General features: G+C 34.2%; 1 protein-coding gene across 1 annotated transcript; it reads right to left on the bottom strand.

Moving 5' to 3' along the window:
• Positions 1-6,110: 6,110 nt before the first annotated feature.
• Positions 6,111-15,495, bottom strand: LOC108669250 (hairy/enhancer-of-split related with YRPW motif protein 1). Its single transcript, XM_047881975.1, has 4 exons — positions 15,301-15,495; positions 14,449-14,547; positions 9,156-9,319; positions 6,111-7,578 (listed from the first exon to the last, which is right to left on the bottom strand). Exons 1-4 carry the CDS (start codon positions 15,445-15,447, stop codon positions 6,456-6,458), a joined length of 1,533 nt encoding a protein of 510 aa, XP_047737931.1. The 5' UTR covers positions 15,448-15,495; the 3' UTR covers positions 6,111-6,455.
• Positions 15,496-17,483: the final 1,988 nt, after the last annotated feature.

Genomic DNA, 17,483 nt, shown 5'->3' with positions numbered 1-17,483 from the left:
ATTTTAAATTACAAGGAAAGGTTTAAAAACGTTACCATTTGGAAGTAAATTTAAAACTTGAAAATCGTTCTTAACTCTGATGATCATTTCTGAGTTAAAATGACTACTGAATTGCGTAAATTTAGTTGTATCTCCCTACAACTATTAGGATAACACTTGCGCATGATTAAAAAATGTTAAATGCAGAATTATATACTGAAGTGGCAAAGTAAGGGGCAATTTGATTCTGTTAAATATGGTGCCAATATAATTCCTTCGAATCATGATTTGTTCGCAGGTCTCAATGCTGTATGATCAAACTGAGAACAATGTTCGACAAGGAAATTTCGAACGGAGTTTCCATGATTCGTTACACAAATATTCACGTTTCTTGAGCCCATTAATTTAAGCAAAGGATCATTTTTAACATTCCAATTCAATCAAACAACAGACATTGAAAGTGAATCCACAGTCAGCGTAGAACTTCGATCACATCACGTAAACTAGGAGATACCAGGACTTTGTGGCAGACCCTGAGGTGGCACTGATACCTTGTGATGGTTCAAATTTATTGAAATTTGTTTAAACATGTTCATACTTCAAATCAGTTTTATTCAGAGCTTTGATCTTCAATCAGACCAAGCAATACTACTTCATATGAAATTTATACCAAATTTTCATGCAGAAATAGAAGGGGTATAATCCGATCATGCTGTATAATGTATACTGCCACGGATTGTTCGAGTCTAACTTCAAGTCTCATCTTTTTCAAACACAATTATTGAACCTCTTGCTCCTCTTCCTATTTTTCTTAGTCCTACTTTCAACAACCCCTACTGATTTCCTCTAAATTTTAAAATAACCTTCCTCATTCAAGATTGTTGATACTTTTTAAAATTTCAAGTTCGTTAATCGTAGCGATTCCATTATTGGGACATAGGTATATACATAATTAAATGAGGCCTGATTGGCTTATGGATTAGAGAAACTAAGTTCTTCAAATCAGTCGAATTCCGCCGAAGTTCGATTGATTGATTTAAAAGAAAATATTAAATTACTTTCGATTGTGCAAATTCCTTACTAAGTGTTGATTGCACCAACAATTCCTTATTGCTCTCTCATCTCTATTAGGAATTTTCTGCAGTTCGTTTTATTTTGCTTTGTTTTCAGTATGCGGCTGACATGATACAAACAAGACCCAGAATATTGATATGAACACTCAGACGTAAGTATAAGTAACGATCAATTATTTAATGCAACTGATTAATGTGGGCAAGTCCTTGAAGTATTGACTGCTGCACAGCACCTGATTGAGCTTTTAACTTCTGCCATGCATGCCACTTCTGCCATGCCACTTCTACCATGCCATTTCTGCCATGCCACTTCTACATGTAACTTTCTGCCTGAAAAATCAAGCAATTCTAAAACGTTTCCTCGGCTTTCGACTCAAATGATTTTTATCAGCAATTTTTCAATGAAAAGTTTTAGAGGCTTTGCTGAACTTCTGGTAGCCTGAGGAACTCCATTCAAATGGCACGCAAGAAACGGCTACGTTTTGGACGCAAAATATAAAGCCCTTCTGCCTTCAAAGGGAGGTCTGGTTATCGCACTCCATTGTTCCAACAAACAGGAAACACAAACAAGTTTTTTTAAGTGACGACTTGACTGATTTCCAACTCAATTGAAGCTCTTACAAAAATATCACACATGGAAATGAGATCCTTTGAGGACTCTTCGATGAATGCATGCATATTTTTAAATGGAAGGTTTTCACAACGAAGTCTGACCCCTTTGAAGTTTATGCGAGAAAGGTTAGTAATGAATTATTCCTGGGAATTAAACGAACATCTTCGGGTGTTCTATTGATTTTAGAATAACGAAAAAATTTGTTTGTGCAAAGCAATTTTTAATATGTATGAGTATACAATTAGGTGACAATCGTGCTAAAAATTACGAAAATAGTGAAACATTTCGGCGAACGTTAAAATATTTGTAGTTAATTATGAAAAATTTTGAGAGTAAAAACTCATTGTTAATAACTTATTAGGGCGAATATAAAAACATTGATAGACCGAAGAAGGCAAGCACAAAAAGCTAACTTTTAATGAGGTTTGAGGAAGTATTGTGAGCGAGAAGTCAAATGCATCTGCGTGCCTGGAAATGAATCACTGTACAGTCCAGGTAAGAAAAGCATTGCGAGCGATAATTTAAGTACAGAAAGTAAGGTTTTTCACTTGGCGGCAAAAGCGTTTACTCAGTTATTAAGGTTTCAATGCAAAAATTGTCACTAATTATCACTGAGTTTCATTTAATTAATTTTCTTCTCATGTTAATCAACCCCATCCACCTTACCAATCCTCTCAAAGATGTTTTCTCCCAATTTGCGTACTATTCTTACTGAAGTGAGTCAAGTTTGTTTGTTCTTTTTCGGTATTGTTTTGAAGCAGGGAGCCATCTTAGGCAGCCAGTCCACTTACTGTTCCGAAAGAAGACTTTCAACTCCGTTGGACAAACAAAAGTTTAGAGGCAGTTTTGGCGGCACAAGTTCCAGGCCGCCTAAAATGAATGCAGATGTGCGCGATCTAATCGTATTTAAAAAATCGTATTTCAGAAAAATACACGGATCATAATGTCGAAATACTGAGACGCTTTCTTGCATGGTCACAGTACGAGCGGACGTTATAGCCTGAAGCACTGGACACAGAGCACTTTTGGCAAGAATGACTAGAAGATAGTACATCACTATTTAGACAAATTCCCAATCATTTCTCCGAGTGATGACACTTAGATTCAGAGCATATTTTTTATTATGCCTTTTGAAAACGACGAATATGAAAATGTAGAGCTAATGAAAATGATTGGAAACTCAATTTTTTAACATTCCAACCTAATAATAATTGGTTTTCGTATTAAGGGCCACTGGAAAGAACGAAAACTTGAGACATTATGAAACTTTTTAAAATTATACAGGATACGTGTATTGAATTCATTTTTTTCAACTGTGAGTATTTTCCAGCGTTTTTTGTTAGAGAATTGGCCAGAAAACATTATAGTTTCATTTATGAACAATATGGAACAATTTTAATTAGATAAAAATTGAAATTAATTATTCATGTTAATGGTAGCTGAAAAATTCAAGGCAATCAAGCTCCTAATTTGCCACAAACTCGTACTTTCGATTCCTGATTTTGTTTTGGCATGAAAATATCAAAACATAAAGGCTGTTGTAATTGTATATGAATTTTTCTCCACTTTACTAGTCTATAAACTTTTCGTCTATATTTTCTCCCCTTGATTACTAGTCATTCGAAAATATAAAGACCAATACAGATCTGAGACTATTTCATAGTGTTCAAATATTTTATTATTCATATTCTATATGAATAATAATTTATATTATTATATATTTTATATTAAATATAATATTATAATATATTAATATATGAATAATATATATTTTTACGGTGAGCAGGGCCAACGGACGCGAAAATTTGGTTCAGTTGCACGCGGTTTTTTATATGTGCGCTTTCCGCGTCCCCAACTTCGATGTCGGATTTCCCGTATTCCGACATTGGTAAAGCTCTATTTTTTTTAAATTCATGTAAGTTCATGGAAAAATTCAAAACTGAACAAAAATTTCTATATTTCTCTATTGAAGATAATCAACTTTTTCCAATCTTTTTAAATGTTGATGTGAAATATATGTATAAAATTGGATGGCAGAATTTGCTTGTTTAAATGCTTACACTTAATGACCAGAGAATGCATTACAGTTTTCGAGGTATCGAACAATTCTTTATAAGACATTGGTAGATCGAAAGGCAGGTTTAGCATTTTATAATAATATATTAACGAGTTTTCGAATGTAACAACAATAATTTTAAATTTAAGAGGAACATTGAATATTGAACTGTTCGACAATATGTAAAGGGAATCAGCGCGAGTTCTAAATTTTATGTGGAAGTCATAAGTAAAGACATATTATATTTGCTAATCAGATATGTATATCGCAAGTGAAACTTGTAATTTATTATTTCAAATGCTATGGTCACAGGAGGAAAGTGTGCATGATGTAACAAATTCGGCAGAAACTCCTATATTTTATTGAGAGATATTAATGCAATAATTTTTCCATTTAGGAGATAAAATCCCCACGAATGAAATGAAAAAGACTTTGAGTCAAATTTGTTTACCAAATAAATTGCGAGTCTATGTTTCAATGGCTGGAAATAGCAATGAAGTCTAGAACATTACTTCTAACTTGGATAGTGAAAATCATATCCTGCCCCTATTGAGACCTGTCAACATATAGTGAAATATCCATATGTATAAAAAATATATGAATATTTGTATGTAGTGAAATATTAAGTGGGTCAAACTGTGGACATAAAATTGTATGAACAACTCAAAAGAATTTTTTTCGCAAAGAAAATTTTTTTATAGTGTAATGAAAGAAGTTAGATGAACGAATTGATTATCATAAACTATTTTGGAAGTGATAACTTTTAAATTAATTCTCATTTAGAAAAGAAAATTATTAATTCATAATCAAAAATGCTCAAATATATGTTGTAAAAATTTTTATTCAGGTAAAAAAGGCTTAAGGAAAATAAGCGAGTGGTACTGTCGTATTTATTTCGATGTTTTGTACAAATTTATAATATTAGATAACGTAAATTAATACACAGAATAATTAACATAGTGAGTGAATGTACATCAAAGGCGATGATGTACATTCGATGATGATAAATGACATCACATTAGGCGATGATAAATGACGGGAGATCATGATAGTAAGAAAAAGATGAAGAAAAGTGTTTACACGCACATTGGCCATGCGATGTCAGTGATGATTGGGAGATTAAACTGGAAATACAGAGCAACTTACTATTTCTTCATGTAACTTCTGCTGAAACGAAAGAATAAGAATCATGTCTCAAATATTGGGTTTATTTATTAAAAAATAGACAAGCTAAAACCATTTTTTCATGATAGAGATGTAAATAATGTAAAACATTAATATGGGGTACGAACTGATGATCAAATTGAAGTCCAGGTTAGCAAATTTTAAATCGCATTTCAAGTCTAAGAATGAAGAAAACTTAGCAACGATGTTAATTATAGTAACTATCACACACTAAGTTATCTTGTAGAATTTTAGATGAAACCAAACATATTTCAAGAGCCTTGTTCTTCAAGCCTAAACTATTTCAGTTATTGCTATTTAAAAACGAATACGCATTCTCATTCATTACTTAGTAATATTTTTGTACTGTACTGTCTGTACTAATATTTTTGTACTGTCTCTTTTCATTTAATAATACTTGCCTAATATAATTATCGATTAGACTAATTATTGAACTATATTTTTTAGATTTTGGCAAATCTCTCATTATCGATAGTTTCAACGTTAAAATCCTTATGTTAACACGAAAAATATAAGGTTATGTTGCTATTCAGCAATAGGCATAGAATACTAAGAACCATCCTCAAATAAAATATCCTAGAGCAAAAATAAAGTCAAAATTTTTTTAGTTATATCATTTCGTTAAATAAAGCTTCACCAATCAAACCGAAATTATACTATTTATTGTAGCCAACAAATGAAAGTATGTTATTAAGTGTACAAAATTTACAAACCATCAACAGTTGTGTAAATTGTTATTATTGGCCATTTTATTATTAGTACGCAGTTCATAAATTTTCCGATATACTGTAAATTATTACTGATCGTTCATGCAAAAATTCCCCATTTTCACGAGTTCATTAAAAGAAATTTCGAATTTTCCCTCTAGTAATTACGAAATTTCATATTTGCTACGTACTTCTAGTTTAAAATTCGTCAGCAGTTCTGAAATTTCCATTAAATTATTGAAATTCAGCAAGAAATAAAAAGATATTCGGTTTTAAGAAGACTTGCATAGTTGAACCAGAATAGAATTACTTAACAAATTATTATTAGGTCATGGAAAATTTTTTTGTATTATAAAAACTCAAAATAGTTGGTATTACCAAAAACTTTACACACGAAAATTTGAAATCAAGAAAATAAAAAACAGCCTATTCAAGATTCGAATTTTAAGAAAAAATCATCATAATAATTAATTTGAGATACCATAAAATACATTCATTTCAAGGTTATTCAGCTGAAATTTCTATTATAAAAATGTCACTATATGAGACTCAACTTCTTATATCGACGATTTAAAATACGAGTAGCTTAACCAAACCAATTCCATAATAAAATTCCTTACTAAAATTTCTTTGATTTAACTTTATTGATAAATTACACCTATTACTCTCACGTTGGTTCTAACTTGAAAAAAAAAACTTAAAACGTCCCTTTGTACATTCAGGTGTCTTTAATTTAACACAATACAAAGATTCTGTGAATCCTGATGACAAATAAATGTGGCAATGTTGATTTAAAATTGTCTAAAGATAATTTTGAAGATAATGTTTCCTTTCAAACGATTTCACCAAGGCCTCCACATATCCTTATCTTCCTGAGGCACGGCTGGTGCGGCTTCTTGGGGCTGAGGCATTAAAATATTATTCCTAATCGCTAATCTGGCCTCTGGGAAATTTAAGCTATTGGAAGACTCACCCTGGGGCTCAATTTTAACCTTCTTATACTGCTGGCTCTCCTCCACAAGCGAGTCCAAACTTCGTTTGCGATACAGAGATGAAGAAGTTTGAACACCGTCCAAACTCAATGTATTTCTTGCATGGATGGACCCAGAATTATACGAACTGATGCTTCCAATAACAGGTTCTTTATTTATTAAAACAATAGAGTTGCTTCGTGGTTCTTCTTTTAATGGTGCCTGTAACGAAAGCCGTTTTTGAATAGTAAAATTTTGATCGTTTTGTACAGTCGGAACTAAACGACGGGCTGTTGGTGCTACGATGCCTTTAGGAATATACTTGAGTTTGGTATTTACAAACGTAGAAGATTCATCACCGGCCTTCACAGAAGCCAATGATTCTCCTGAATTTAATTGGATATGAGTTTTAACCGCCGTAAATGCCGAGCGGTTAGATCCTGAAAACAATTGACCCAATACTGGTTCTTCCAATTTGAGTTGAATGCTTGGATGTGATGGCCGGATTGGCATTTTGATTGGCACTAATGGGATAGCCTGAGGAGCTGGTTTGCTCGGCATAGTCGGAGGCGACAAACTATCAGAATCGGGAGACAAAGATGACGATGAAGAAGGAGACAATTTAGCAGAAATTGGAGTAGCCGGTAATGATGAAGGCATCATTTGAGGAGAAATATTCGGCGTGGCTGCAGGTAATTTATCGTCGAGTGGAGATAGGCGCGAATGAAAATTTTTGTTCTGCAAGTTCAGAGGCAAACTTGCATTCCTGGCCGCCTCTGCTCTGGCAAGCATTAAATTCTGAAGGGCTTGGGCATGGCCGCCCTTAGGTTCCTCGAACTGCTGGTAATGAGGCCTGAAATGTGAAGGCCTGACGCCGGCCATTGCGGCAAAACTCGAGGGCGACATGGACTGCAGTCCGGACACGCACTGACCGAGGTGCGCTACAAGCCGCTGCTTCACGCCAGCGTCCACGCAGTCGATGCGACTCACGTATCTGCATAAATATATCAATATTAATGCACAATAATAATAAAATATGATAATACATCATATTAATCATATTAATTTAATATGAATAAATTTATCATTAATAATAACACATAATATTACAAAAATATGATAATACACCATATTAAGTTAATATGATAATAATGTGTTGATAATATATTTTTATTAATCATTTTAATACAATTTATTGTAAGCAATAATATTTGCATTATTACATGGAAACTGTAGCTGGGAAAGTAGCACGTTGCTTAAACAGAGGTGAAATTGTTTAAACAATGAATACGATGCTGGAAAAAAACAGCTTGAACATGCAACCGTATGAATATTTATAACATTGAAGTGTTACTGGAAATAAATAATTTTACTGTACATCGGTACAAGTATTTTCATAGATATTTATTTTTTTTAATTGCCGCATCAAACAGACGCTATAAAATTAATTTCAATTATGTCAAGATTACAGAAGATTTGGAAAGCCAATGACATTCGATATCATATCTTTCGCATATTTTGAATTAACTTCGAAACTCTACGAATTTGTTTACTGTGATAGGAACTTGATGCTTGGAATAGAAAATCATTAATTTTTATAGAATTTGAGCCCATAAGCTTGCGAAAACCCAAATTTCTAGGCCGAGTATGATCATTGAATGTCTTTCTGGATACTCATAATGCTCAGGCAGAATTTTAATGAACAAAAAAAACATTATTTTTTTTCAATGAACTTCATTTCTTAACCAAATTTCTTGTATGAATGCTATTAATGTACTACGATGATAATGTAATGAATGTACTCCGACGATAGTGTAATGAATGTATTCCGAATTTTATAAATATGCCCCGAAAGTCCACCGGTAATCTACACTAGAACGACAACCGATAACCTAAAGTCAATTATCCTCCAAACTTTATTATCGGCAGCGAATGCCGACAATTAATCTATCTATCCCGGTTACTTTTATTCATAAAACATCACTAATGAGTTAGAATTGTTCATCGATTACTTACAATGATCATAGGGCTTCAAAGAAACGTTTTTTTTTTGTCATTTATTACCGGCTGCAATTGTCCGCTAAGAACCTCCCTTCATTATCGGCAACGACTGTTCGCTAGTAATCGACACTCAGAGAATTGAGTACAAATTTAATCAAATATTGAAGTGACTCTTGCTACAATATAATATTATAGCTACTGTCCAATTAGCGATGCACTTTCCGCCATTGCGTAGTTCTTCTATAGCTGTTCTGTTCGGAAAAATGGCGTATCGGTGATACGGGCAGAAAGTGTCCCATTATATGTGTGATAATTTGACCCACTAATTGTTTTGAGTGTGTGTTTACTTGGAATCCCCGTGGAAATTATGTCATTACATATGTGACAATTTGACCTAATAATTTTTCTAAGTGCGCGCTCACCTGGAAACCTCGTGGAAATTGTTGCAGTACATGTGCGACAATTTGACCCACTAATTGTTTTGAGCATGTGTTTACTTGGACATCTCGTGGAAATTGTATCATTACATATATGACAATTTGACCCACTAATTGCTTTGAGTGCACTCACCTGGACACCTCGTGGGCGCACTCAGCGAAGCCTCCCTTGAACCTGCCGAGCACCGCAGGGTCGCGGGCCACAGCAGCGCCGAGCTGCTGCCGCTGCAGCTGCTGCAGGTGCTGCACTGTCAGCTCCAGGATGTCAGCTTTCTCCAGCTTACTGCCGCGCGTCGGCTGTAACAGCAGAAATTTATTAATGAGAAATTAATATATAGAGAAGTGAGCTGGATTATATTTCGTCCCACTGTTGGAGCAGAGCATAATTACTGAAAATTTACCATATAAAATTAATATAGCGATAAGTGACCTGGATTATATTTTGTCCTGCTGCTGGAGCAGAGGGTAATTAATGAAAATATTCCGTATAAAATAAATATATCGATAAGTGAACTGGATTATATTTTATCCTGCTGCTGGAGCATATGGTAATTTATGAAAATTTACAGAGTAAAAGGTAATTGAGGAATTTTGAAATGTCGAGGAATGAGTGGAATTTTTTTTAATGTTCGGCTGCTCGAGTAAAAAGCTTCACAAATACAAGACTATCCTACAAGCCGTATAACGAAGTCTTAACATATACAAGACTATCCTATAAGTCGTATAATGAATGCTTAACAAATACAAGACTATCCTATAAGTCGTATAAGGAAGGCGTAACGAACATAAAACTCTCCGTATAACGAAGGCAATGCGAGCGCAGCCGACAAAATGTGCGGTGATGATCAAGTTTCTTCGCAGTTTGCGGGGCTGTGATGGCTCTGCACCCAAAAAAATAAGTGAGCTTTTGTCAAAAACGATGCATTTTTTTTGGTCGTGCGTGGGTCATCCTGAAGCAGTTAGGCCCGGATAAAATTCGTATAAGTGCATCGTCCGCTCTCTAATCGTGCTGTTGGTAAGAAAGTGTGTCCCAATTTATGCCACTCATTTTTCTGGATGTAGGTTATCCCGAGGGGACAATCGTCTCGTCGTAATGGGAACTCCGCAAACATAAAGCGGGGGGACTTGCGCAAATTGCGAACATTTGCTTAAAATGCAGCAAGGGAAATTTCTATTACAATGCTTGGGCTCATAAGCACACCCAGTGAAATGAGTGAGACTTTGTCAAAATGGATATGCACTTTTTGCTTATGTGTGGGTCATCCTAATGCAGTTTGGCCTTGCTAATAATGCGTATCCGTGCTACAGGCAGGGATTGTGTCGGAATTAGGACAATATGACCCTGTAATTTTAGTAAGTGTAGGAAATAAATTTCCGTTCGTAAATAGAACATAAACACATTAAGGAGAGTTGTGTGGGGTTTTCTCAAGTAAAATAAGAGAATTTCTGGTTTCCATAAAATGTTAGTGGAGGCATTCGAATTCCATTTATTGAGCTCAACCGAAATAGTGTGTACGGACCCTATTCGTTGGATACAATTGTAGAACCGTTCTCTGAAATGTGATGAATTCAAATTTATATAGCTAGAACTGGAGCGAATTTACGTCTGGCTAAATAATTTTTAGCTTCATAAAGATGAACATTTTGCTCGTTAAGCCGAATTTGCAAGAAATATCCAGGCGGAATAAATTTTTCATGTCGATATTAGAACTGAGTAATGTGCAGGTGCTGCATCATTTTTACATATGCTTCGGAAACGTCAAACTGAAATAATTTTAGAAAATTGTGGCACGAAATTAAAAATTCGGACGGGGGATGTCGGAAAATTATTGAGAACTTACTGTTTCGAACGTTTAGTCAGGATCGCCTGACTAAATGTCAGGCGATATCCATAGGAATAAAACCTGTTAATTTCCACTAAATACTGACACACGTAAGAAGAAATTAAGTTTTTTTCTGAAATCACTCAACACGCTTACACGCCGTGCCGTGGGCCCGCACAAATACATTCTTCAATTTACTGATGATTCGAGAAATGCCAAGAATTCGGATTGCAAGCGTATTGAATCTCTTTCCATTTAATTAATGTTTAAAATTAGCTACGTGAGCGGAGGAATCGATGATAATGCACAGTAATAAATAACGAAAAATCAAACTAAACTTCTTAATACCATAAATTATTCAATTCAGTTAACAAATCTTTAATTTTTCACTAGTTGTAAAAGAATGAGTAGTCGATTTATTGAATCAAATTTTCATTTATCGAAACAATAAATCAATTAAATTGCATTACAATCTCCATGACATTACTTTGTTCAGAAATAATTCTGTTAAGGGTTAGGTCAATTTCTTTCCAACTCAGAAGCAAAATCAACTTTGGATTTTCATTTGCTTTTCTCTATGATGCAATCTAAGGAACTCCTTAGTGAAATATTTAAGATTCTATTCAACCTGAATTATTATAGCAGCATGGAACATGAAAGAGAAGTATTTCCTCACTACAAAGGAAGTCATGTTGAGGTGTAAGAGAGAGGAATGCGTCGTGTGCACGAGGAATGCAGCACCTGCGCAGTTCACAGGAATAATACCGCCAGGTATGTTGGAACAAACGCAATGCGTGGGAAATATCCCACACTCTGGGGCCGAGGGGTGACGCCGAGGGCTAAAGTTCACACGTTAATTGAAGGGAAGGAAGACGCGCGTCTGAAAAGCGTGCGAGAAAACGCAGTGGCTCACAGATGTGCACAGAAAACGGAATGTACGCAGAAATTTATTTGGAATTTAGGGGATGCTAAACTCCCGGATCAGTTCAAAGTTCTTGTAACTTGCTTATCGGTTTAAAATGTTATATTTAAAATTACTTACAGATTAATTATCATTTTCATATAACAATTTAATATGGGAACAATTGGAGCTCAAAAATATTCAAGGTTACATAATGCCAAACTCTGGCAGTCCTTACCATCCTTGGCTTGTTCTAAGTTTGGGAAGGAGTCAAAGGAAATGAATGAGGAAACAAATGACAGAATTGTATGGGAAACAACTTCTTTATACAACACTATTTTAGTGTACATATAATAAAAAATATTGGATGAACACGAATATTCTTTCACTTGTGAAAATTTATATTAATTTTTTTAATGATTTAATAATTAAGTCGAGTTATATATTTATTTGTCAATTTATTCATTCAATTATTTATTTATTTATTTACTTACTTACTGCTTATTTATTTATATACTTGTTTATTTATGCATATTCGTATTTAATTATGTATTTATTTAGTTTTATATTTGGCTTTTTGGAATTGTCCAATTTCGAAATTTCAGTAATACAACAGAAATGTTACTTATTTTTTTGTGTATTAGAAAACATTTAGTATAGTAAAATATTTTCCAGTCACAATTAGCGTCCATAACTAGCATCACTAATTATCTAAATATAAAATGTTTTAAATGACTGCCGGTCGTTAATATCTTATTGAAAACGCGCCTTTACAAGCTAATAATATGGAAGGTCGTAAATAAAGAAGCTAAGCTAGAGCCGAGTTCACGATAATCTAATTAATGAGCTAGCCCAATTAAGTAAAATAATGCGAGCTTATATACAAGCGAGCACAAAGTTAATTGGAAGTTAATGTCATCCCCGTTCAGGTCATCCCTATCAGTGGTGAATTACGAACGCACGTAAAGATGTTTCAGGATATTTAAATGGAAACACCTGTGCAAATTTGTAAGATGTAGTTTCAAGATAAATGGATTTGGGTAGTACTCGTATTAGTTCTAATCGTACTGAGTAAAATAAATTCATTCCATAACGAGTAGTGTTAATACAAATCGTATTTAAAATTAGATTATCAAGTTAAAAAATTTGCAGCGTAGATATTAAACTGTCAGTAACTTGGTATTAGCTGATCAAAATTATAATAAACACAAACGTTTATGTGCTTTTTTCTGTGCTGTATAAGAATTCTTCTATATATGGGATTCCACTACTCAACTATTCATTAAATATAGACGTACGATAACATTTAGACATGTCTGAAAATTTCATTGAATGTCGGCTCAACATGAACACATTCATAACAATTAAAAAATATTGATTGGAAATCGAAGCGTTAACATGAATAATTGAATGATTTTAACGCATCAACATCGGCAGCGATTCCCGGCAGCAGCTGCTACTGGCAGGTGCCAATCAGTGTCAGGAATGCTGACCAGGAATGTTATCAGGAATGCGTCAGGAATGCGTTACCGGGAAGGGAGCGACAGGAACAGGAAGGAAGCCATAAAGGTTCCTTGTTTTCTGTCGCAGCTGCTCCTGATTTATTGTTCTATACAAAAACATGGGCGCTTCATCGGTGGCCATTCGGATGTCCATGATTGGTTAACCTCGACATTCGCTCACGCACTATTCTTATCGATGACGCTCGTTTGGTATTATTGACGCACTTTCACTATATTCTGAACAAGCTTGATTAAATTTTGCTCTCATCTTTTAATATTAACTGTTAAATAGTTTTTTACAAAAACTATTTACACTATCAGAATATACTTAAGTATAATTTCTTTTTTTTTGTATGAATTCTATAAAAAAATAGAAGGAAACGCACATTAAGGTCTGTCGTTTGCACAGCCTCAGTTCTATTTTCCTCTAATCGCATTCAAATGAATAAATCAAATTGAAATGAAAGCAAAAATAACAATTTGATTTCATCAGAAGAGTTCAGAAAAAAATTTAATTTAATTTAATTTAATTAAAAATTAAATCATGGCAAAAATTTTATCTGTAAAAAAGAACGCCCAAAATTTTACAACGAAAGTCAGAGGAGTAAAAAAATTTCAGGATCAAGGAAACGTGGGGTTCCAGGTAATGACCAAGTTTGCAAATGATTTTTCAGTTACAATCAAGAACTGGAATTTTCTCTTCCAACAAAAAAAAATTGTATGAGTGTAATTATTCTAAAACGAAGTAGCAATTCAAAACATAACTTTAAAAAAATATAACTCAGTACTCACTGCAGTGAATGACAGAGAGCGCATTTTCTCGTCGACGAAAACTTGTGGTCACGGACGAACGGACAGACAGACAGACGGACATGGCGAGCACAATAGTGCATTTTTTCCATAAATGAGAAAATGCGTTAAAAAGCAAGAGTGTCTTGTCGCGCGCCATACTTGTCGAGTTCAACACACCACAAGCGTGTGATCGGCTACTCCCTTAATTGCTTGCAATTCATCACACGCTAAAAAAATCATCTCTCCACATGTCATTCACCACACCACAGACTACATACCATACTCCACAAGCGATACACCACACACCACACATCACACATCACAGACCACACACCACACACCACACACAACACACCCCACACACCCCACACCACACATCACACACCACACACCCCACACAACACTCACGTCAGCGCTGACGGCGTCCGCTACGAGCGCCTTGAGCTCGTCGAGGCAGGAGTTGATGCGCGCGCGACGTCGCTTCTCCATCACCGGTTTGCTGCTCTGCTGTTAATAATAAATATTATTATTATTATTATTAACATAATAAATATCAATTCAAACATTAGGCAAGTATTTATGATCAGATGCATCTTTTCATGCAACATTCACATGAAAATATTTATGTTTGTACGTGTATTGTGTAATTGTGAATATTTTTATTTGTGCATAGACATATTTGTATATTACACAATAATTAATATTATAGCAAGAAAATTCCGGGTAGATTTTTAAACGGTTTAAACGTCTAGGTTTTTAAATATAATACAAAGAAATACATACTAATATATTATTTTTATTACTTGCAACAATATAAAGAAATATGTACTCAGAAATGATATCAGGGCATATAAGCATATTGTATTTTTCATGTTCTATGTTTTTCTCCAAACTAATATGTCCGAATAAATTCACACCACACGCTACAGTATTTTGTACAATGCGTTCTTCTCCATAATAAATATTTCATATATTGGACCCTAAGAGTCTATTGTGTCTCAAATATTTGGGAAGTATATAGAAACGAGCCAATAAACATTAATTTACTTGCATGTCAATGTAGAGTGTAGTATTTTACAGCATGAATTGAACATTAGCGTATAAACATGTTAGCTGTGCAGGAAAAATAATTTTATGAGTGAAATTAATTTATTAATTATTCATAAATTAATTATTCACTCATAAATTATGAGTGAAATTTATTTCATAATTTATGAGTAAAGAATGATTTTTAATGCATATGTTGATTGTTAAACTTACCTTCTTAGCCTCACTCCTGTTCTCACAATCTTCCTCATGTTCCTCAACATCGAGGTATTCATCCTCAGCCTCATACACCTCACATCTCTTCACCTCACGGGGCTCCCCCAACCCCTCCACACCCCCACTGGGTAACATCGACAACATCCTAATGACGACGTTTTAAATTAGTATTTTTCCTAAAAATTTTTTATCGAATGTTAGTTCGTACTCTGAAAAATTGCTAATATTTATCAATGAATTTTCTAAATTTTAAATTATAATAAAAATACAGATAAAATATATTACTCTGCTTCAGCCTCATAAAGTGAAGGGAAACTATATAATTGTAAGAGATTCAGTGGTTTTCAAAAAACCGTAAACGACTCAGATTTTCTACGTCACCAACTATCCACATTTATCTCAAGTCACAACGCGTACCAAATAATATTTTTCCGCAAGCCTAATGAAGAATAATCTCATTATTGTTATTTATCAATCGTTGAATAACTGTTTTGATAAAACTTTTAATTGTCTTTAAATGTTTGGCTTGTTAATAATTAAATGATGATTGTTCAATACCGGGAAAATAGATTGTCCGGGCTTGGGAGCTGTTCAAGAATATATACGATGCGTACGTCCGGACCAAAAATAAATATTTTTTCGCAATACTTTACACTAAAAGAGGCAAGCATCAAAAGTTGATAGCCGCCGGATGCTTTGTCTCGAGGTTGAAAACTTTTGCTGAAATGAAACGATTTTATTAGAGACAACGAAAATTAAGTCGTGATTTAAATACATTGGCTGTCAACAGTTCACTGAACTGAACAGTATTTCTGCGGAAAATAAATCTATGACGTACATTATAATATTCAAAATTGCAGAATAACATCAAAATGTTCAGTTTTGGTTCTAAAAGATATTTCTTTGACAAAGATTAAACCTAGCGTGATTCATTCCTTCGATGTCCGAGCTTTGAATTTCCCTCAGCGTTTTGCATTTACGAACACGCGCGACGTGCACCCCATATGGCAGTCGGAGTCACACTGAGCGTGTTGGTGGTTGCCCTGGCGTTCTCAGCTCACAATGGAAGTTAGGGCTTGATCTTTGCACTGCCTGTGAACCGCGGCAGACTTTTTCCACCATCCTTCCGTCATGTGTTACCACACGCGACGATGCGGAATAAAACCAAAGAATAACTCAAAAATTGCTGAACTAAAAAGTGAACAGTAGCTTAAATGTGGCGCTTACTCGTTGTAAATCACAAATAACTTTAAAAAACATGAAGCATGAATTTAGATTATGAACCGAAAGTGGTGCATAAACTCGGATGCCTCAATATTATTAAGAAAAGTTTTCTAGTATTCCCCTTTCTTATTTTCAGTTTCAAGCGACTTATGTATTTAGTTTTAATATACAATTATATATAGAACGTATGGTTCATGGAGGAATAATGAAGACAAGAAACTAGAATGCAATCAAGGTTAAATAATAAATGTTATTGACTCGAGTCAAGAGGCCCTGATTGGCAATTAAATGATGTTTTGACCAATATTTGAATATCTCTATTCAGAATAAATCGACCCAATTAATCACGTTTACTTTTTAAGCTTTCGCTGCATGACTGACAGGATAGGAAATATAAGAGTTCGATTGGCGTCTTCAACGTTCGTGTTCGTTAATTGTTAACTTGGTAGCAAAAACAAATTGTTCGTACTCGTTTGTATGATATTGTGAAATTATAACAAATTGCTCGAACGCGTTTGATATTGTACAATTATGACAAATTGTTTGCAGACGTTTAATATTGTGCAATTATAACAAATTGTTCGTACACGCTTGATATTGTTTGGTGCTAGCAAATTGTTCAAGTTGGTTCCGTGTACAACAGTATAAGAAACAATTATTCGAAAAAATTGATCGAACACACTTGTACATTGTATGTGTAGCAATATGAAATCTGCCGAACACATTAATCATTGTGTGTGAATAACAAATTATTTGAGTTTGCTTGTTCTAGTTTAATTTGAAACAGCGATATTACTATCCAATAAATAATAATTAAATTAGGTTGTGTGTAAAAATACAGTAGCACGCATGGTAACATGAAATAAATTTGGCCTTTTAGGTATATCAGTGAAATCATTATACACTTTTTAATTTATTCAAACGGCATACCCGTTTGAATATCGCATCAGAAAACG

This window comes from Hyalella azteca, unplaced genomic scaffold (assembly GCF_000764305.2).
Source record: "Hyalella azteca isolate HAZT.00-mixed unplaced genomic scaffold, Hazt_2.0.2 contig9344, whole genome shotgun sequence".
NCBI classification, from domain to species: domain Eukaryota; kingdom Metazoa; phylum Arthropoda; class Malacostraca; order Amphipoda; family Hyalellidae; genus Hyalella; species Hyalella azteca.
The sequence above is the reverse complement of the archived record's forward strand: the minus strand, read 5'-3'. Positions and strand labels throughout refer to the sequence as shown.

Excerpts from the sequence above, each read along its gene's own strand:
- LOC108669250 (XM_047881975.1), bottom strand. The coding sequence starts at position 15,447 with ATGTTGTCGATGTTACCCAGTGGGGGTGTGGAGGGGTTGGGGGAGCCC. Across the intron at positions 14,548-15,300 it reads ACAGGAGTGAGGCTAAGAAG|CAGAGCAGCAAACCGGTGAT; the intron begins GTAAGTTTAACA and ends TATTATTAACAG. Across the intron at positions 9,320-14,448 it reads CGGACGCCGTCAGCGCTGAC|CCGACGCGCGGCAGTAAGCT; the intron begins GTGAGTGTTGTG and ends CTGCTGTTACAG.